General features: G+C 41.9%; 2 protein-coding genes across 2 annotated transcripts; both read left to right on the forward strand.

Annotated features, from left to right (window-relative positions):
• Window positions 1-3,028: 3,028 nt before the first annotated feature.
• On the forward strand, window positions 3,029-11,991 carry nol8 (nucleolar protein 8). Its single transcript, XM_073468794.1, has 18 exons — window positions 3,029-3,098; window positions 3,904-4,048; window positions 4,579-4,641; window positions 4,966-5,044; window positions 5,377-5,530; window positions 5,969-6,267; window positions 6,386-6,651; window positions 6,838-8,327; window positions 8,610-8,792; window positions 8,914-9,036; window positions 9,197-9,290; window positions 9,405-9,543; window positions 9,632-9,712; window positions 10,169-10,464; window positions 10,551-10,692; window positions 11,042-11,106; window positions 11,260-11,342; window positions 11,574-11,991. The coding sequence occupies exons 2-18, from the start codon at window positions 3,931-3,933 to the stop codon at window positions 11,631-11,633; spliced, it is 3,735 nt and encodes a 1,244-aa protein (XP_073324895.1). The 5' UTR covers window positions 3,029-3,098; window positions 3,904-3,930; the 3' UTR covers window positions 11,634-11,991.
• An 829-nt stretch (window positions 11,992-12,820) lies between these two features.
• Window positions 12,821-20,930, forward strand: gpr37l1a (G protein-coupled receptor 37 like 1a). The gene is made up of 2 exons (XM_073468855.1): window positions 12,821-13,535; window positions 19,018-20,930. The coding sequence occupies exons 1-2, from the start codon at window positions 12,915-12,917 to the stop codon at window positions 20,038-20,040; spliced, it is 1,644 nt and encodes a 547-aa protein (XP_073324956.1). The 5' UTR covers window positions 12,821-12,914; the 3' UTR covers window positions 20,041-20,930.
• Window positions 20,931-21,378: the final 448 nt, after the last annotated feature.

The following is a 21,378-nucleotide window of genomic DNA, read 5'->3' on the forward strand; positions in this document are numbered from 1 at the left end:
ACCTGGAAGCTATTGAAAAAATGGGCCACTTTTTTCTTTAAAATATTCACCAAAAATACAAATTTCACCGGAATCCGATGGGGACTGCTGTGTCTCGTTCAGCCAGTATAGGAGCACATTTGGGAGCGATTTCGAGTCAATCGGTCCAAAGACCTGGAAGCTATTGAAAAAATGGGCCACTTTTTTCTTTAAAATATTCACCGAAAATACAAATTTCACCGGAATCCGATGGGGACTGCTGTGTCTCATTCAGCGAGTAGAGGACCACATTCGTGACGAATTTCGAGTCAATCGGTCAAAAGACGACCGTAACCCTAACCCTAGCTCCATAACCCTAACCCTAACCCTAACCCTAATGCCAGCCTTAAGGCAGTCTCATGAAACATTGTCCCTTTTCACTAAAATATTCACCAAAAATACAAATTCCACCGGAATCCGATGGGGCCTGCTGTGTCTCGTTCAGCCCGTATCGGAGCACATTTGGGAGCGATTTCGAGTCAATCGGTCCAAAGACGTGGAAGCTATTGAAAAAATGGGCCACTTTTTTCTTTAAAATATTCACCAAAAATACAAATTTCACCGGAATCCGATGGGAACTGCTGTCACTCCTTCAGCCCGTAGAGGACCACATTCGTGACGAATTTCGTGTCAATCGGTCAAAAGACGACCGTAACCCTAACCCTAGCCCCATAACCCTAACCCTAACTCCAGCCTTAAGCCAGTCTCATGAGACATTGTCCCTTTTCACTAAAATATTCACCAAAAATACAAATTCCACCGGAATCCAATAAAAACTGCTGTTTCTTTTTTCCGCCAGTACCGGCGACATTTGTGGTCAATTTCGAGTCAATCGGTCAAGCGGAACCCTAACCCTAACCCTAACTCCAGCCTTAAGCCAGTCTCATGAAACATTGTCTCTTTTCACTAAAATATTCACCGAAAATACAAATTCCACCGGAATCCGATGGGGACTGCTGTGTCTCGTTCAGCCAGTATAGGAGCACATTTAGGAGCGATTTCGAGTCAATCGGTCCAAAGACCTGGAAGCTATTGAAAAAATGGGCCACTTTTTTCTTTAAAATATTCACCAAAAATACAAATTCCACCGGAATCCGATTGGGACTGCTGTGTCTTGTTCAGCCAGTATAGGAGCACATTTGGGAGCGATTTTGAGTCAATCGGTCCAAAGACCTGGAAGCTATTGAAAAAATGGGCCACTTTTTTCTTTAAAATATTCACCAAAAATACAAATTCCAGTACGGCGACATTTGTGGTCAATTTCGAGTCAATCGGTCAAGCGGAACCCTAACCCTAACTCCAGCCTTAAGGCAGTCTCATGAAACATTGTCCCTTTTCACTAAAATATTCACCAAAAATACAAATTTCACCGGAATCCAATGGGATCCTGCTGTGTCTCGTTCAGCCAGTATAGGACCACATTTGGGAGCGATTTCGAGTCAATCGGTCGGTGTTTTCACGAAAAATGGCAACTCTTCATTAAAATATTCATGAAAAATACAAATTCCACTGAAATCCAATAAAAACTGGTGTGTCTCATTTTACCAGTATACGACCACATTCCTGATTGATTTCGAGTCCATCGGTCAACGACCTGGAAGCTATTGAAAAAATCGCCCCCGGTGTTTTCATCAAAAATAGTGACTTTTGTTTAAAAAAATTGGGAAATGTTGAAGCCCATTAGCTCAGTTGGTAGGGTGGTTCTCCCATGTACAGAGGTTCTGTCCTTGCTGCAGAGGCCCCTGCTTCAAATCCAACCTGAGACTCTTTGCTGTATTGGTATCCTGAACTTAATCAATTGTGTATTTTGAACTGGGTCAGGTTTAAACTTCTCCTGAACATCCAAAAGACCCTGGAAAAAATTGGCAACATTTGTTCTCTTAAGTAGTTGCTGCTGAATGGTTACAGCTATTGAAAAAATTGGCCGATGTTTTCATGAAAAATAGTGACTTTTAAAAAAATATTCATGAAAAATACAAATTCCACTAAAATCCAATAAAAAACAGGTGTGTCTCTCTACCAGTATAGGACGACATTTGTGATCGATTTCGAGTCAATCGGTCAAACGACCTGGAAGCTATTGAAAAAATCGGCCGATATTTTCATGAAAAATGGTGATATGTCTCTAATATTCACAAAAAGATAGAAGCCCATTAGCTCAGTGGGTAGGTTGGCTGTTCCATGTACAGAGGCCTTGTCCTTGCTGCAATGGCCCCTGGTTCAAGTCCTACCTGAGGCTCTTTGCAGTTTAGGTATTCTGAACTTAATCAATTTCTTATTTTGCACTGGATCAGGTTTACACATCTCCTGAACATCCAAAAGACCCTGGAAAAAACTGGCAACATTCATTCTCTTAAGTAGTTGTTGCTGAATGGTTACAGCTATTGAAAAAATTGGCCGATGTATTCATGAAAAATTGTGACTTTTCATTCAAATATTCTTGAAAAACAAAAGTCCCACATAAATCTGATTAAAAAAAATCGTGTGTCTCATTCAGCCAGTACAGGAAGACATTTCTGCACTGAATTTGAGTCAATTGGTCACATGACTCGGAAGTTATTGAATAAAAGCCATTATCTTACAAAAATATTGCCTACAAAATAAAGACATAACACATTAGTAATTGAAATAAGTGTGTTACATGAAATCAGTTTAGAATTTTTTTTTAACCATAATTTTCACTAATATCATCAAGTCAGCATGAAGAAACATTGTTTTTGTGCAGATCAATCAAACAATAGAGTAATTTATTGATGGTTCCTCAGTCAGCCTCCACCGCTGGGTGTCGTTATCCAACATAAAACTAACTTCACCTCAGTGTAACACAGATGTATTGATCCGCTAATGAAGAGGGGGAAAAAAAACATCTTTGGTCAAGCCGCCATATTTTTACATTTTCATCGATGTACATACCAACATACATTTCTGGCTTTATTTGTGTTTTTCTAAAACTCTTGTTGAATCTGAATAAACCTCAGCGGAACGTTTCGTTTTTTGCCGAAAAGAACTGCGGAAGGGAAAGTCGGCAGGACCGCAGCCCCGGACAGAATTAACGGTAACACCAGCTGGATACATGTGAGGTAAACATTTGTTGGATTTAATGTCGATGTTAAACAAACGTATTATTTGATTACGATGACACTTTAGCTCAGTTAACAGCGAATGTATTGATAAAATGTCCGTTTTGCTTTCACTGACGTGCTTATTCAGTTTTTTCTTAGCGTAGTCGGTCCATGCAGACAGTATCTCTGTGATCATGGTGACATGATACACACACGTTTATTGGATCCACCCAGGTGCAGCTAATGCATTTTAATAGGTCTTCAATGAATCTTCATTAAGGTTATGATGTCCACTTTTTTGTCTGAGAGAGGTGTTAATTTATCTGTATGATCGTATAAGAAGCCTTAGTTTGTATTTCCTACTTACAAGGGTTTTATGAAGATACAGAGTGCAGATCTCTTCCAGCTGACTTATCCAACTTTTAGTGATGATTCTTAAAGCTGTCACCAGTTATGAATCTACAACTTGACTTTGATTGTCCCTTTTTTAGTCCAAAAACCTAAAAAATTAAGGATTCACGTACAAGGAATTTGGCTTTGTTTTTTTGGTAAATAACTGTCATTATTAACATGCTAAATAAAAGGAAAAAGTAAGTACCGCAAGTCAGTAATCATCAATATAGATATAATGTGAATATGTAAAATGTATCTGTTTTAACAATGTAACACAGAAAGAAACAAAACAATGGACATTTCCAAATGTACTGTCAAAACTGTTATAGAGTAAAGGAGCAAGTAGTCCCATTGAAACATTACGGTTCATCCAAGTGTATGAATGTATTGGCAGTTCAATGGCTGATCCTGGTGCTTGTTGTCTGTACAGTGATAGTGTCACAGTGGATACAGAGCGATGCGGCTGTACGTCGGCGGGTTGAGCCACTCGATCACCCAGAAAGATATAAAGGATCGATTCGGAAAGTTTGGAGAGGTTGAGGATGTGGAGCTCCGGACCAGGAGGGACGATGAGGGTGAGGAATCCAAGACGCACTATAACACTCTGACATCCGTGTTGATAAAAATAACAGTGTTAAATTCTGTTTATTTTTATTCTCTAGGTCAAATTATAAAATGGCCTCTTTAAGCAAATGGACTGGATGGGTGATTTCACACCAATACTGCTCATAAAAACATCACCAGAACAGGATTATGTGACTTTTTCATTCAAACTGTATTTATATTTATTTATTACATTTAGGTTTGACCCTCATTTACAGTTATATTGAGTCACTCTGACCAACCAAAATAAAGGTGACTGTGATGGATTCTGTGAGTCTCTGCAGGTTGATTTTCATAGAAATCAGCTGAAGCTAATAATAATCACAATTGCCCTTACCATCATATCGTGACCATTTTGAGGCGTCTTTTTATTGTACCAATTGTTGTGGTTGCAGCTGTTATAAATCATACTTTGATGCTTAATATTTGTAAATTCAGGGATCCTCCTCAGTGACCTGTGTATGTTCTGACTCATGTTCTGACTCTCGCTCTTCTCCTGCAGGTGTTCCTTACAAAACCTTCGGCTACATTAACATCAACATTTCAGAGGGCGACCTGAAGAAGTGTAAGTGAAGTGAAATGTTTATTTAGACTGAGAGTTGTAAGAACCTTCTGTGTGAACACATCGTTTAGTGTCACTCAGCCTTCAGGTGTTACTGTACTTCAAACAGAAGAAAACGCTGTCAGTTTAGGGAGATAACACACTTCACTGATAAGTTTCTGTGAATGTTAGTATCTTCAAACAAAGCAGAATCAGGAAAATCACTGCACAATTCAATTCCAACATGATGACTTGTTTGTGTTGGTGTCTCCTACCTTGTGTTTACCAAAACTGACAACATAGCTTGTGTTGTATCACCGGTATGAGATGAATGTGTTTTCTCTGCAGGTTTGACGGTGCTGAACAAGTCGAAATGGAAAGGAGGAACTCTGCAGATTGAAACAGCCAAGGAGAGTTTCCTGCACAGGTACAGTCGTGTTCACCTCACCCTGAAAGTCTTCAGAGTGTAATATCAACACAAATATGACTATGGAACTAGAGGAAGGTGACATATAAGGGTTATAACTAGCAATTATTTTCATTTTCAACTAATCTTGAGATTTTTTTCTATCAGTTAATCAGTAAATTGCTTTTCGTATAAACATGCAGAACACCTCACATTCAAAGTGATTCCAGTGATTCTTGAGGGACAAGAAGCTTTTTATAGTAGTTGAGGAAATATTCCACCTTTTGATGATCTACGATGATAGATTCTTCCTGATATGAGTCGGTGCTGAGTTTGTGGTGTTTGTGTCTCAGACTGGCTGAGGAGCGGCAGGCAGCAGCAGAGCAGCAGCAGCAGCCTGCAGCTGAGGACAAGAGACAGAAGATGCTGGAATCTCTGAGCAAAGCCGGCGTGGAAAACTTCAACATGAAGGCTGCGGTGCCGGGGACTGAAATACCAGGACACAAGGTCACATCATCTCATCATCTACCGCTTCCTGTTTTAATCAGGACGTGTGTGTGTGTGTGTGTGTGTGTGTGTGTGTGTGTGTGTGTGTGTGTGTGTGTGTGTGTGTGTGTGTGTGTGTGAGAGAGAGAGAGAGAATGGGTTTTGAATGAGTTTTGAGTGATGGGCATTAACTCAGTTTGGTGTGGACATAAGATCCAGTAGAAAGCAAGCAATTGATCATTTTAGGCTGATACCACTTTTTGGTATTTGAAAATGGCCATGGCCAGCGCGAACATATAAAGGCTGGTCCCTAATACAGGCCGGGTCACCTTCTCACACTGAAGTAGATAAAGGCCCCAGCCACTAGTGGAGTATTTACAGTACTCATCTGAATGTGACACACAGCGTCACGTGTGAGGGCGGAGTTGTTGACTTGTCCTCTGGGTGCTCTGGTTTCAGGACTGGGTGGTCAGTAAATTCGGACGAGTCCTCCCCGTTCTGCAGCTCCGGTGTCAGAAAGGCAGCAGAGCTCGAACCGTGAAGTACGACCCGTCCAAATACAGCCACAACATCCGCAAGCTGGACCGGTCCACCGAGGACCAGCACACACCTGTCACTCAGCTCACCTGGGAGCTACAGGGAGGGGATGATGACATCAGCAAGAAGAGGCGTGGGGAGTTCCCTCCGTTTGAGCCATCGAGACCCAAGAAGAGTCGGACAGATGTGGTTAACTCCCATAATACCGTGGGAAGAGCAAGGTAAAGATTTGATGTTTTCTGCTCCAAAACTCAAAGTTTAAAGATTTGACTTACAGTAACTTGATCTCTCTCAGTGTTATTCTACTCCCATCACTGTGTTTCCTCCTTGTCCTCTTAGTTTTAAGCAGACCGTCACCTCTGTCAGTTACACTGAGGCTCATAAGGTCACCAACGGACATGAACAACCAACCAACCACAGACCGGCTCAGAGGAGGTGGGCAGTGACTGACGGTGATATCGATTCAGACGAGGAAATCCGCAGAATGATGCAGGCTCAGAACAACTCCCATGTTGCACTGCAGCAGGAAGTGGACGAGGATAAACTGGAAGTGGTTGGACTCGACTACTTGGTGAAGTCTGGAAGCTCCCGTCAGCAGCAGAGAGGTAACGACACCAAACACCAGGTCCTCTTTTTTTTAAAGACCATTAATATCGTAAGCATCTCTCTGAAAGTGAAGCTGTATGATACCATTTCTTGGAAGAACCACTGCTGTTACTGTCGTACAAAACTTTAAAAATAATAATAATCAAGATGCATCTTATTTGAACAAGTTGTCTTGGGGATTTCAGGAAGCCCAGATGACGAAGAAGAGAACGACTACGACTCCGCAGACACGGATGAACTCCTCGCTGCTAGGAAACCTCCTCCTACTCCTCCTCCACCACAGGAGAGACTGACTCTGCCCGCCACAGAACAGCTCCCAAAAAACAACACAGACAAGAAGAGAAATACAAAGAAGAAAAGTAAAGCTGAGGAAGAAGAGGATGATTCAACAGATGAAGAAGATGATCTCGCCTCCAGGAAACCCTCCTCCACACAGCAGAGAGGGGATTCTGGTAAACCAAGTAAAAAGAAGATGAAAGTCCTTTCAGTCGTAAAACCACCTTCCTCAGAATCAGATAGCGATGATGAGGATGAAGATGAGGAGGATGAAGATGTGGAGGTGGAATCAGCTGATTGCAGTTCAGATTCTGATTATGAAGCCATGTTTTCAAACGTCACCCGTCTGGAGATCTCCTTCGCTGATCTCCAGAGGCTAGCTGAAGAATCCCAACAGACTACAGCTCCCAGCATCCTCGGCGCCTCCTCTGAACAAGAAGCTAACCCCAAGTCCGGTCCAGCTGAACAACCTGCTCTGAAGAAAGGCATCATGCCAGAGGAGATCCTTGCCGCCCTCATGGAGGACAGCAGCGAGGACGAACAGAAGAAGAAAAAGAAGAAAAGAAAAGTCGTCGTGTCAATGGCGATGCCTGCCTTCCAGGGGACGAGGGCGCTAAGCGAGGGATCAGAACCAGAGGAGTGTCAGAAGAGACAGGAAGAGGACAAGGAGGAAGAGGGAAAAGAAAGCGAGGTCAAAAAACAGAAGCTGGAATCCAAAGCTCCTCAGCTGGACCAGAGAACAACGGACAGCAAAACCAGCAGAACTGTGAGCGAACAGAAACGCACAGAAACAGAGAAGACGACTTCAGAGAGCAGCGAGGAGGAAGAAGAAGAGGAAGAAGATGAGGAAGATGAAGAGGAGGAAGAAGAGAAGGTTGTGGTTGCTCCAAAAGTTTTAAAAGTGGTACCAGCTAAAGCTGCAGTAAATTCTGAGAAAGCTGCGACTGATTCCTCCTCGAGCAGTGATGATGATGATGATGATGATGATGATGATGATGAGGAGGAGGAGCAGGAGGAGGAGGAGGAGGTCGTCAAACAGACTGCTCTTACAGCTAAGGTTGCACCAACGGATGAACCTTCAACCTCCAGCTCCTCTGAGGAAGATGAGGACAAGCAAAAGCAAATTCCTGCTAAAGATGCTGTGAAGGCAGCACCTCCTCCTGCTCCTCACACGGAGACATCATCCAGCGAGGAGACTGAGGAGGAAGAAGAGGAGGAGGAGGAGGAGGAGGAAAAGGAAGAGGAGGTAAAGCAGGCTCCTCCCCGGGTGCTGTTAGGAGCTAAAGAGGAAGAGGAGCTGCAGAGGAAGGCCAACATGAGGAGGCTGGCTGCCGTCCAGCAGAGACAGAAAGAGGCTGAAGAACACAAGAAGCTCATTCAGGGAGCTCTCGCCAAACTGGTGGGTGCAGAGTGTGTTCAGGTTAGACCACTGAGTGTTTGGAAAGTCACAACATTTTAGGAATGAAAGCAAAACTTTTCGACTTGTAAAAATGTTAAATCATAACAAATGAATAACGATAAAAAGATATTATAAACTAAATAATTAATGCAGTTTGGAAAGAAAACAGATTTATTAAGTTTGCATTGAAACGATGCATCATAAACCTCTGATTGGTCAGCTGTTATGTGTTCGGGCCAATCAGAGATTTGGGGTTTAACACAGAATGTTTATCTTCATCAGGACACTCCGACACCAGGAGCAGGGAAACACATCGTCTTTGGCTCTGATGATGATGACGACGTAGTTGAGGATGAACATAAGCAGCAGGCAACCTCAGAGGTCACAACAAAGAAAACACTGTTCCAGAACAGCCAATCAGAGGACGATTCCACAGGTGATGAGGCAGCAGCAATAACAGAAAAGGTGAGCGAACGAGGATAATATTATACTTCAGCTAAAAATTAAGCTATTTAAGCGTGAGTCGACAGAAAAAATCCTGAATGATCATGGCGATCAACAGTTTTTTTCTTTCTTCTTCTTTCAGCGCCCAAGGTCGTCCGTTCCTCAGCTGTTCACTGGCAGTGAGGATGAGGAGGATGGTGATGAAGAAAAGGATGGCAGCAGGTTTGACATCAGGCCTGAGTTTGAAGGTCGAGCAGGACAGAAGGTGAGAAAAGGAGTTCACACAGTGTCGCTCTGTACGCTTATCTGTTGTCTTTGTATTATTAGATAATTGTATATACATTCTGCTGAACTGGGTTCAGGATTGTTAAGATACCTTGATGGATGAGCTAAGTACTGATGTCATTTGTTTGTTTGTTGTCCAGCTGATGGCGCTGCAGTCTCGCTTCGGGACGGACGAACGTTTCCGGATGGACTCTCGCTTCCTGGATGAGGACGTGGCTGAAGAGGAGGAGTCAGGTGAGGCAGTAGATGGCGTCGGCTGTGTTTTGACCTGCTGGATGTTTCTAAGTTGCTATCGTAAAACCTGTTAGAATCTCTTCCTGGCGAATAAAGCGACCGTTTGTGATTCAGAGAAAAACAAGAGTGTGACAGAGGATGAAGACGCTCTGGAGGAGGAGAGGAAGAAGAACCTGTCCATCCTGCAGGGCGTCCTCGGCAGCAGCCAACAAACCCCCACCAGCAAGACGCCCAGCAAGGCCAAGACTTTCAGGTCAGCCACACAAACATTGATTCAGAGTCTGGAACATTTTATATTAAATAGGAAATACATTTTAAAAATGTTATTTGTTTGTTTGCAGAGACGTCTCGGCACTGCATTACGACCCCAGCAAAGAGGAACACGCTGCATTTGAGACCAAAAGTGAGGAAACCAAGGAAAGGTATGAAAATGGAAACTATGAATGCTGAACTTATTAACCAGATAGGACATTGAACAGACTTGGAAGATCCACATCGCATTTGTTAATGAATCCCATGAAAACAACGAAACGTGTGAGTCCCTCTCTCAATACTGACTTCTGACTGACAGAAAAGTCAAGTTAATCAATTTATAATTAAATCTGTAACACATTAAAGTGTTGAAGTGAAAGGGTCTGAATACTTTGAAAGCCACTGTATATACAGAACAGGATGGGACCCAGGATAGAGCTTTGTGGTACTCCGCTTATAAACGGGACTGACGAAAAAATGTTTTAGAATCACTATAATTTAAAGTATTGACGCGAAAACTAAACAAAAAAACTAAAGTAGTCATCCGATCAAAATATACTCAGACTGCATCATGTCTATAAGAGCAGCTCTACCTGTACGTGTCATGTGATCTGTTGTCCTCACAGCAAGTCGGCCAGGAGGAAGAAGAGGGAAGAGGCTCAGAAGCTTCCGGAAGTTTCTAAAGAGATTTACTACGACGTGTCTGGCGACCTGAAGGCCGTGTTTGGTCAGACAAACGACGACGCTGCAGGAGAGGAGAAGACGAACTGGGACAAAGAGGAGGAAGAGAAGGAAGAAGAGAAGGATGAAGAGCCGACCCCATCTTTCCTCTCAGCTGATGCCAGCGCAGAGAAAGAGACGTCGTCTGGATTTAAATTCTCCTTCTTTGGAGACGACACAGAAACGGAGAGTAAAGAGACAGGTGGGTTATCTCAGATATTTATCTCAGCCTGTCACTGGGGAGATATGTTCTCACCATTTTGACATCTCTATTTCTCCCTTTGTCAGAAGAGTACAAGGTAGAGAGCATCGAGGCGCCAAAGGTGTCATGGCAACAAGACCCACGTTTCCAAGACAGCAGCTCAGAGGAGGATGAGGATGAGCAGGAGGAAGACAAGGAGCAAAGCAGCATCGCGGTTAAAACCACAGAGTAAGAAAATTAAGATTAAATCCTGTTAACTGCTTCATGTGTGTTTTTAAAGCGGATGAGGTTGTTGTCTGACCACTTCTGAAGTCAAAGCGTTTCTGCGACTAACAACTGTTTTTATTATTGATGAGTCTGCTTAGAATTTTCTCAAATAATTGATCAACTTTACAGCTCCACACAGCTGACTTGTCACTGCGTAAGGCGTGCATGATTGTCAGATCATCTGTTTTATAAAGTTTAAAGAAGGCCTTAAAAATGACCTGTTGACATGTGATTTCATTGTGACGGAGCAGAACAGTACAAACCCATTGTCAAATCTCACATCTTAATGTGTTTGTGTCACTGTTCACAGAGAGGAGACACCATCAAAGACAGATCTGTTCTTCTTCTTCCGTCCTGACGACAGCAGACTGACAGGTAGGATCAATAAAATAGGTTTGAAAAATAAAAGTGTGGTTTGGTTCCTTAAACAGATTTTGAGGAAAAAGTCGGATTGAGTTGTTGTTCTGTTTCATTAAATACGATTGTGTGTTTTTGTGTTTGATCTGAACCGTCTCTTTCCTCCATCAGAGGGTCCCAGGCTGTTCTGTCGTTCCTCTCACCTGGAGGAGCAGAGGGAGCAGTGGGAGGAGAGGAGGAGCGCGCTCAGACAGGTACACATCACATCAATATCACCATGTTTACCTTTTTGACTTTTCTAATATGTTTTTTATGACTTTTGAAATAATTTTTAGTAAGAACGTTTTTTTTTTGTTTGTTTGTTTTGCTGGTCCTAGTCTGTAGTCTTCATTGTAACACCACCTTCTTCCTCCTTTTCCTGGAGGAAAAAACAGTAATTCTGTCTTCTAGTCAAGATATTTCTACTTTCCTGTCTGTTTCCACAGGAGTACCGCAAGAAACACAAGGACGCCAGGAGGAAGCTGAAGTCCTCCCAGAAGAGCTGAGGATTATGGGATTACAGTTGGATTTCAGAATCAGGAGCTGACAGATCCCGCGTGGTGCCATTTTGTGCCTCAGACTGACTTCAGCAGTCAGCAGGTGGACGACATGGACATTGAGGAAAAGTTCAAGATCATCAGAGTATCATATTTATATTTTATTTTGATAAATACTGAGAGATATTTTGTGGTCAGAGCTTCCTGCTGGAACAGCATTTGGTTTGGTGTTTCTCGTAAGTTGCCATGGAAACAGTGCTGCAAATGAACTTCAGGACAATTAGCAGCAACCGTCAGTCACAGCTTCAGGGGACCAAACCTGTTGTAGAAATATCAATAAATAAATAAACTTCACAAGTCTGCTCAATATTTTCTGTTTATCATTAGTCAGTTTGCGTCTTACGTACTTCACATCACCTATTTCTGTATCACATTTGGTGCCACAGCTGTCAAATCAGCGGACTGAGATCAGCTTCTGGAGTCAAACTAATGAGAATAAAGTTTGTGTTTTTTATTGGCAGGACTGGAGATGTCATCAGACTGTTGCGATCTGAAGTCTCCTCTCAGTGTGGACTTAAGTTTTTGCCTCATGATGAAATTTTCAGTCACTTTGTGATGTTAAATAAAGTTACAGAAGATTAATCTGAATATATATAAATACAACAAATCCTTCCTTCAATTTGTTAGACTTATAATACTTCAGTATTTAATTTCAGATACTTTTACTCAAGTACAAATCTTATGGGTGACTAACTTTTCTCATATATGAACACAATATCTTTACTTTTACTCAAGTCTGACTCTTTGTCTCTACTTTTTGCAACACTGAATTAGTTATTTGCCTGAAACATGACCTACTTCCGGTTACAAACTAAAGTCAGTGGCAATGAGTTTGTGTAAATGTTTTGTTTAATTAAGTGTTGGTGCAAAGCAGCTTTGTCAAAGTAGTTTAAAAAACAAACAAACAAGAAAAGTATCCAAACGTGTGATTTCTGTATCATCTCATGCTCAGAAGGGGACGTCTCACATTGTCTCACGCTCATTTATGTCTTATTTTGAAGTGTGTAACCGGAAGCAGCTGTGTGGCGCTGCAGTGTGTTGATGTTGGTGGTTAACAGGCGCTGAAATGCGCATCAGAGTCCAAACTTCTCCATCAGGACCAGAGGGAGGCTGCTGGACCGCGAGACAAACTGTTTATGGACATTTTTGTGTCTGGAGTCAGATGTTTGTTGCAGCACATGTCTGTGAAGGAGACAAATAACACGGACCAGTCAGCTAAACGGTAAAAAAATGAGCCCCATCTGGTTTCTTCTGCTCCTCTTTCTGCGGACCGCGGAGCTCCGTCACGTCCCCGCAGCCCGGGAGCCTCAGCCCGGGTCCGAGGTGGAGGATGCCGGGGACGCGAAGGAGTCTCTCCCCCTGGAAAGCGCTAAAGTCGACCCGAGACGAGTCGCCCGAGGAGCCAAAGACCGGAGTTTTGGGAAGAGAGACCCGCACACGCCGAGCAACAGCATCGGGCACCCGCGGCGCTACGACGACCCGAGCGGGTTCTTCACCACCCCGCGGTCCGGTCGGGACACCTCCGCCCAGCCGGGTAACACGTCGTCGTCGGGCCGCGGGTCGGGGCTCCTGAACCCGCTGTTCCCGGTCACCGACGGCTCCTACTGGGCGTACGCGGTCATGCTGCTCGCGCTCGTGCTGTTCGCGGCGGGCATCGTGGGCAACCTCGCGCTCATGTGCATCGTGTGGCACAACTTCTACCTGAAGAGCACGTGGAACTGCATCCTGGCCGGGCTCGCGCTCTGGGACTTCCTCGTGCTGTTCTTCTGTCTGCCCGTGGTCATCTTCCACGAGCTCACCTTGAAGAGGTTGCTAGGAGACCTGTCCTGTCGCCTCGTGCCCTACCTGGAGGTGAGGAGGAGTTAGTTGGTCTGGTAGCTAGCTAGCACAGGTGATGCAGCGTTTTAAGAGCGTGAAAAAACATTTTAGTCGAGTAAAGTTTGTGTTCTGATGACGAAAAGTGACAAAAGTTGAATTATTGTTAAAGTATTAAAGGGTTTTTTTTGTCATGTAATAGTTTTTATAGAAATAAATATAAAATAAAACATAAAAATAACACAAATACAGGTGTAGCACTTTATAATAACCATCATTAATAAATGGTACATTTATATTTTTTGGTTAAATGTTCATTCACTGTTAACAAACAATGAAATGCTGTATAAACCATTTGTTAAGCCATTGCAAAGGTTTATAAATGTCAGTTGCAACTTTATAACGGCCATCATATGCCATTTATTAACTCTTTTTATTGTTTGTTTACAGTGAAATAACTATTAACTAAACTTTAATTAACTCAAAATGTACCATTTATTAATGATGCTAATTATAAAGTGTTACCAATATGGGCAATACATGAGCTATAAAGTAAAATATTGAAGTAGAATAATGAATAATGCAAAAGGTGTCTAAAATAAATAAAGTTAATCCCAAACCTCTGCCAAAAACCCAACAGTCCCCTTTTGTATTAATTTATAAATACGCGTGAAATTAACGAAAGTGTCCAGAAAACGCCCTAAAATTCCTGGATCCATCCTTTCATCTGGATCTACGCCAGAGGTTATCGGGTCTGTTCTGGGCTGAGACTTGTCCTCCTTCCACGTTTTGTGGAAATCTGTTCAGTAGTTTTTGTTTAATTCTCGTGTAAACTTTTCTTTTTCCATTAAAAAAAAAAATCCCTATCAACACCTTTCTAAATCAGTGCTTGTGATGATCAATGGGTAACTATAGCAACAGCTCCTGCCCAAGTTTCCCCGGTAAACCCAGAACTGCAATTTAAGATGTTTTGTTCCAATTATGTTTTTAATTGATCTGATAATTTTTTTGATTAAATGCCCAAACTGAGAGATTAATCAACTAAAGAGTGAAATCTTTGAGCTATCATTTCATCACTATTTATTTAATCACTTGTTAACTCTCAGTATAAACTAAGCAAACCACGAGTTAACCCAAGTGCGATCCAACTAAAGTGTTTTGTATCTGTTCCAGAACTCAGATATCATCCAGCCACAGTGAGGAGATGTCAAACAAGTCAAACAGTTCAAACAAACAAGTTAATGTGATGATAATTACTTTCTGCCGTCACACTGTCAGCCCTGTTTTTACACGCTCATGTTAAACTCATTGTAAGTGTTTCCAGTTTAATAGAGGGGCATCCAGGCTTGTGATGAATGGCCTGTTTGTGTCTTGTTGCTGCTCAGTTTCAGACTCAGTGCAGTCTTTACTTTCAACAAACGTGCTGTTATGGTCTGTTTGGCTTCTTCAGCTGTCTGTTATGAACCATCGGGGGAGGCTGGCAGGGCCCCACATGAAGCCACTCTTCTTATCCAGATCACAGAAACAAACAGTGAAACACAGACAGATAGTTATCAGGAACTGGGTTGTTTACTTAGAGTGCAGAGATCCAAAACTAAGAAAATGACATTATTGCTGCCTCTAACAAAAGGTTTGGGCCACTGATTAGTACAAAATATCAGCTCAGGATGGAGCAGCAGCAGTTCAAATGGTAGACGAGTTATACTTTAGAAGAAGAGGGAGTTTTCACCCCACCCCTTTATTTTGAGACCCAGTGATTCCTCAAGAGGATTTAGTGTTTCTCCACTTGAATTTAATTCCTGGCAGCATGGAAGAGGATGTGTTACTGAGTCCAAAATCCCAAAATGTTCAGTTTACAGTGATTTGAAAAACTGTCAAAAGCAGGAAATCCTCACAATGAAAACCAGGAACTTTTAATTTTGTCAGTTTTTGCTTAATTATCATGATTAAGAGTCATCAATCTATCAATCAACCAATCAACTAGTCATTTCAGCTCTATTGGGGACCTTCATGTTGTTAAATAAAACGACTCCTTATATTTTTACTGTATACATATTTTTGAACATCTGTCTATGAAAAATGGAAAGTACCTACATGTGCTGTTGCATCACCTGCTGTCCAATAGTGTTTAGGAAGATAAAGCTTTAATCTCAGTATCAATATAAATATTATCAAATACTGAAACACCAGATGTCACAATATTACTTTACATTTATAAGGAGTCATTTTGGGTTCAGTGTTTTGCCCAAAGTGAAATTCATCCATGAGAATTTTACTTATGTCAAAGTCATAAAGTATTTGATACTAAACATACTTATGTATCAAAAGTAATTGTCAGGCATTAAATGTACTTAAATTTAAAAAGTAAACTTGACATTTATTTACATGTTTGTATATAATTTATACTACAGGTCAACCGATTATGGTCTGGTCGAGTATTGGATCTGATATCCAGCATTTTCTTGATTATCAGAAATAACTTAAGTTTAAAAATGAGTATCTGCAAAGTAACTAAAGTTATCAAGTAAATGTAGTGAAGCAAAAAGTTCAATATTTACTGCCCCTGTAGTGGAAGCATTAAGTAGCAGAAAATCAAAGAAAGTACCTAAAAATTATACTCAAGTACAGTAATTGAGTAAATGCACTTAGTTACATTCCATCACTGCCCTCAATCATTGATTTGGCCCTTAGAAATGTGTCAAACAATGACATAAAATAATAAGTCTGTAATTTGGGATTATTTTGGTTATCAAATAATCTGCTTCTCTTATTTTTATGTTTCATTTATTATCATTTGGTCGATAAAATGTCAGAAAATAATTTTTAAAAAGAAAGAAAAAAAGGCAGTTTTACTGAACAACAGTTAGAATAATAAATAGTCAAAAACAGGAAATCTTCATCTTTAAAACCTGAAATTTTCTTCATCAACACTTGGAAATAATTGGCAATTATTTCTCTGACGATCGACGAAATCTAATAACTGACTAATTGTTGCAGCTCTCAATCAAATATTGACTCCGGTCTCCTTACTATTAATATTACTATTATTATTTCAAAGCTGAGCCAGTCAGCAGCTCAGTTTAGAGCTGAGTGACTCTCACAGAGTAATAATGTGGAGCTCTCACCGCCTCTTGATTACTCTCTGTTGGGTTTTCATTGGCTTCATCGGTCTCCTGCTTCAACACGGTCTCTGCCGGCCTGTGGAGTCCTTGTTTGTGTCTCCGAACGCCTACAGAGCTCTAAATCACTGAAGTGGAGTTTTACTAATTTGTAATAACAGCTTGTGTGAAGCCGTCTTTAACAAGGTCAGGCTGCCGGCCTCCTCTGTTCTCTGCTGCCTCACCTATTTTCATGCTAATTAATGAATGCATTTCTTGCTAATTAATTAACGTTTTTGAGCAGTTTGCTCTCTGAGTGTTGTATTGAGCAGAGCTGAAAGCAGGTCAGGCTGCCAGCTGCCCCTGTGCTCTGTTAGTTAAACTATTTTCATGCTAATTAGAGCTCTCCGTTAATTATCTTGAGTTGTGTCTTAACTGTTTGAGGTCATTAAGCACCCACAGAGGGAGGACAAGTCTCTGTAATGATAGTCTGTGTTTTGGGCCAAAACCACAGAATTTAATGTGCACGAGGCACCAATAACTGTCTTCAGTCTGTAGGCTGAGAGCTGTTCTGACATAATGGCTCTCTTTTCCCGCTGGGGCTCCTTTTATTTCCCCGTTTCTGTATTCTGAAGCTGTTCTTTATAACCAGGGTCTTATTGCTGTAGTTTTGGCTGATTCACCTACAGGCTGCAGGCACAAAAGGCAGAGGAAAGCCTTAAATCTGTTCCTTAAGATAAAAAAAAACACCTTCCTGAGCGTGATTTAGTCTGCACGAAGTGTTGTTTTGTTGTCTCAGTTGAGCTAACAGGTCACGTCTGACTGGAATCGGCAGCATGAATGAATCCAGCGGGAGGGCCAACCTGCAGGTTAAAGGGAAAGCTCTCACCAAAATCAAAAATACATATTCTTCCTTATACTTGTAGTTCTGTTAGTTGCAGAGATTTGGAGATATCGACCATAGAGATGTCTGCCCGCTCTGCAGTATAATGGAACTAGATGGCACTTCGAGTCAAAGCACAAAAAAAATACCTTTGAAAAACTCAACAGGGGTGTCTATTCCCAGAAATCATGACCTAGTTACTTAGGATATTCCACAAACCTTGTTGTGAGTAGTCGTAGTCTGATGGAAAGAAAATAGCTCCTACATGAAACTGCTTACACACAAGCTCTATGGATTATCTTGAGTAACAGGGTCATGGTTTCTGGAAAGAGAAAGTGCAGTTGGGTTTTTAAAATGTGTTGTTTTTTTTTGGCAATTTGAGCACCACAAGCTGAGAGCCATTTAGTTATACTATATTCAAGAGAAGACACACATCTATACAAACAAAGAGGGAAAAAAATAGTTGATTTTGGGGTGAATTGTCCCTTTAAACCTGGAACCAGCTCTGCAATGCTAAAAACAGTCATACTGCGTTATTAAAAAAACTGTATTAGATGGTTGGAATTAAATTGTACTGTTTAAAGCAGCACTGGGTATTTTTTTAGAGAGTTTCAGTGCTGATGCCCTTTCCTGTTCCACTTTTTAACAAGGCAGCCTTCATAAAAAGGGTTATAAGTTTTAACTGATGGCTTTAGAAAATGTTAAATAATTCAAAGTTGGAGCACTTCACGACTCGAAGATGAACAATTCTGTTAAAAAAAATCAAATCAATCACAGAGCTTCAAATTTTGTCGTGTGTGTGTGCTGCGATTCACTTTTGGATTGTGGGTCCATTCTGGATGAATTCAGTAACTATGGTGCCGTGATTTGTTTACAACTGCAACGACTAAGCTTTGATTCACACCTCTGATTGGCTTCTTCTCCATAGCAACGATGGCCCATCCACCATACCAAACTCTGTTTCCACACTTTTCTCTGAAACAAAGTTGGAATAATTGAAACTGGTGAAATTGGATCATTAAATAGAGTCTCATCTCACTTTGCAACTCAGTTAAAGCATTTTTTAAAAACTTTTTAGAAAATACACTTATTCTATTTCTTTATGAGAGTGAGGTTTAGTTTAGATGAATATGAATCTCAGGACGTAGTTAGCTTAAGAAAGTTTGGATTTAGTGGTAGTTGCATGCTGGAACTAACTCAAACATTTGCTGCAGACTTGAAGGATGGGGCCACCACAGTGTTTAAAAAGAAGACACTGCATAAGTGCCCTCTTGGATGCCCCTGTGGTAAATAAAACATGCTCAAGTGCCCTGTAGTGTTCCCTGAGACCTGGAGAAAATGCGATGTAGTGCCTCACAGACTGTCTACATGCTAGCGAAGGGTTTGGATTAACTGTTTCACCATAAATGCATCGTGACGATGCAACCTGGCAACCCAAAAGTTGTTCTAATTAAGGGTTTATATCTGATCTAATGAGGTTTTCTTGAAACTTGTCATTAACCTTCATTTCCACGCCTCTCTGTCATTTCTCTGTCAGGTGTCCTCTCTGGGTGTGGCCACATTCAGCCTCTGTGCTCTGAGTATTGATCGTTTCCATGCAGCGACCGGCCCCGCGCCCCTTCAGACGCCGAAGGTGGAGCCCTGCCAGTCCATCCTGTCCAAGCTGTTGGTCATCTGGGTGGGCTCCATGGTGCTGGCCGCCCCTGAGCTGCTGCTGTGGCAGCTCCTCCAGGAAACCGTCAGCTTGCCACTGCTGCCCACTGACCTGCAGCAGAGCCAGCAGGGAAGCTCTCTGATGGCTGCCTTCAGGTCCCGGACAGACAAATTTAAAGTGGACATTTGTGTCCGCGAGCCGTCTGCCGAGCTACCAGACAGCATCTACGCTCTGGTGCTGACCTACCACGAGGCCCGCATGTGGTGGTTCTTTGGGTGCTACATCTGTTTGCCTCTGCTCTTTACTCTGGCCTGCGACTTGGTGACGAGGCAGGTGTTAGCTCAACGTGTACCGCAGAAGACCAGCGGTGAGAAGATGATCAGATGCTCCTCCTCCTCCTCTTCATCTTCCTCCTCGACGAAGAAAAAGCAGCATGTGAGAGAGCACAGGCTGCGCTCCACTGTGATGGCGCTCACCATCTTGTACATCACATGCAACCTGCCGGAGAGCATCTGTAACATCACCCTGGCGTACATCTCTGCCCACGTCTCCGCTGCGCTCCCGGCTCTGGTTTTTCCAGCGCTGGGTCTGATTGGACAGTTCCTGCTGTTCATGCGTTGCTCGGCGACGCCGGTGCTGCTGCTGTTCCTGTGTCGCTCGCTCGGTCAGGCCTTCATGGACTGCTGCTGCTGCTGCTGTGAAGAGTGCCTCCCCGATGGTAACTCCTCTTCATCCTCATCCGCTTCAACCACCGCCACCTCCAACCTGTCCTCGCCCACATCACCCTCTCCATCCTCACTGTCTCCCTCCAGCAAAGAGGAAACGAAGAGCATGTTGGCGACAGAGCCAGCAGTCTGCTACGACAGAGCGAAAGACTCTTCAGTAGTTCTCGGGACGCCCTGTTGAGGTCCAGAACTGCACTTAGTCTCATGTGACTTTAAAGTGTGTATGAACTGACGGTTGGAGCCACTGTAGCAGCAGAAACTGAATAGAGTTAGATGATTATCTACAATATAGATTTTTTTTTATATAGTTTTGTCCACCTGTGATGGATTAAACACTGTTATTGTTATTTTATACATTTTATAGTTAATAATTTTCTAATGTTCATCAGGATGTTAGTACTATCTCGTCTGAGTACTGTTTTAGACAGAAACACTGGATAATCTGAGTTTTAAACTGAAAATGTAGACGTATTGAGACTAGTGTCAGCAGACCGACAGACTGCTGTGAACTTTTTTTCAAACACGATTTTGCTGTCGCTGCTCATTCGTCAGATTTACACAGGATGGGATGAGATATTGGAGATCAATCAAACTTTGATGCCACATGAAACGGTTCAGTGTGGAGGTTTTTTTTACCTGTTTTATTACTTCAGGTTGAGTAAAGTTTAGATTTTCTTCAAGAAAAAAATTGCATCCTCTGTAAATAAGTGCCTCTCCGTGTGTTTATACTTTATTAACCTGCTGAATGCTCTATCTGTGTTTACAGAGCACTTTATTCCTCTAATCATTGGAATAGAAATGAGTTATTCTTTTCACAAAACATTCAGCGTATGAAACTCTTCTTTACTTTTCAGTTTGAGTATGAATTTAGATGTTTACACGTTTTTATGACTTGGTTTTGATTTGGATTTTTTCTGTCAAAACTAATGGATTTCTAAGTCAGATGATATTCTATATTTTTCTACATGTCAACACATCTCGTGTACAGACCATCATCTACTAACAAGTATTGTGTGTGTATCAAAGCCTGATATATCTTCTTCCTTTGTGTCGTAGCGCTCCAAAATATTAAAAAACACATGAATGAGCCACACTGTTGCACTGGATCACATGTTCCTTCAATACGATGAACACTCACATTGAAGTTGAGTTTGACTGGATACCACGTACATCATACCGCTGCTGGAAATACTCAATAGAGCACCAGATGTAGGTTAATCCACGTCAAGAATGTCCTCTAAGTTTACCACCGGTTAAACTAAAGCTTAATACTATTCTTGCAGACAGTTATCACGGTCTAAAACCTAATTTTGTTGTTAAATATGAATCTGGAATTTTGTTTTAAAAGTATTTGATTTAAGACATCCAGGTCCAGTTCAGAGTGAAGTCAAATGTTAAGCAGCCGAGCAGGAGCACAAAGAAAGTCAGAGAGAAAAGACGGAAAAGAGGAAAAACAATAGAGAAACAAAAAAATGGGGGGGAGGAGAAACCAAGAGGGAAAAATAGACCAGAAGAGAGA

This window comes from Pagrus major, chromosome 6 (genome assembly GCF_040436345.1).
Source record: "Pagrus major chromosome 6, Pma_NU_1.0".
NCBI classification, from domain to species: domain Eukaryota; kingdom Metazoa; phylum Chordata; class Actinopteri; order Spariformes; family Sparidae; genus Pagrus; species Pagrus major.

Coding starts and splice junctions, on each gene's coding strand:
- nol8 (XM_073468794.1), top strand. CDS start 3,931: ATGCGGCTGTACGTCGGCGGGTTGAGCCACTCGATCACCCAGAAAGAT. Junction 6,652..6,837: donor CTCCCGTCAGCAGCAGAGAG/GTAACGACACCA, acceptor TGGGGATTTCAG/GAAGCCCAGATGACGAAGAA. Junction 8,793..8,913: donor CAGCAGCAATAACAGAAAAG/GTGAGCGAACGA, acceptor TTCTTCTTTCAG/CGCCCAAGGTCGTCCGTTCC.
- gpr37l1a (XM_073468855.1), top strand. CDS start 12,915: ATGAGCCCCATCTGGTTTCTTCTGCTCCTCTTTCTGCGGACCGCGGAG. Junction 13,536..19,017: donor GCCTCGTGCCCTACCTGGAG/GTGAGGAGGAGT, acceptor TTTCTCTGTCAG/GTGTCCTCTCTGGGTGTGGC.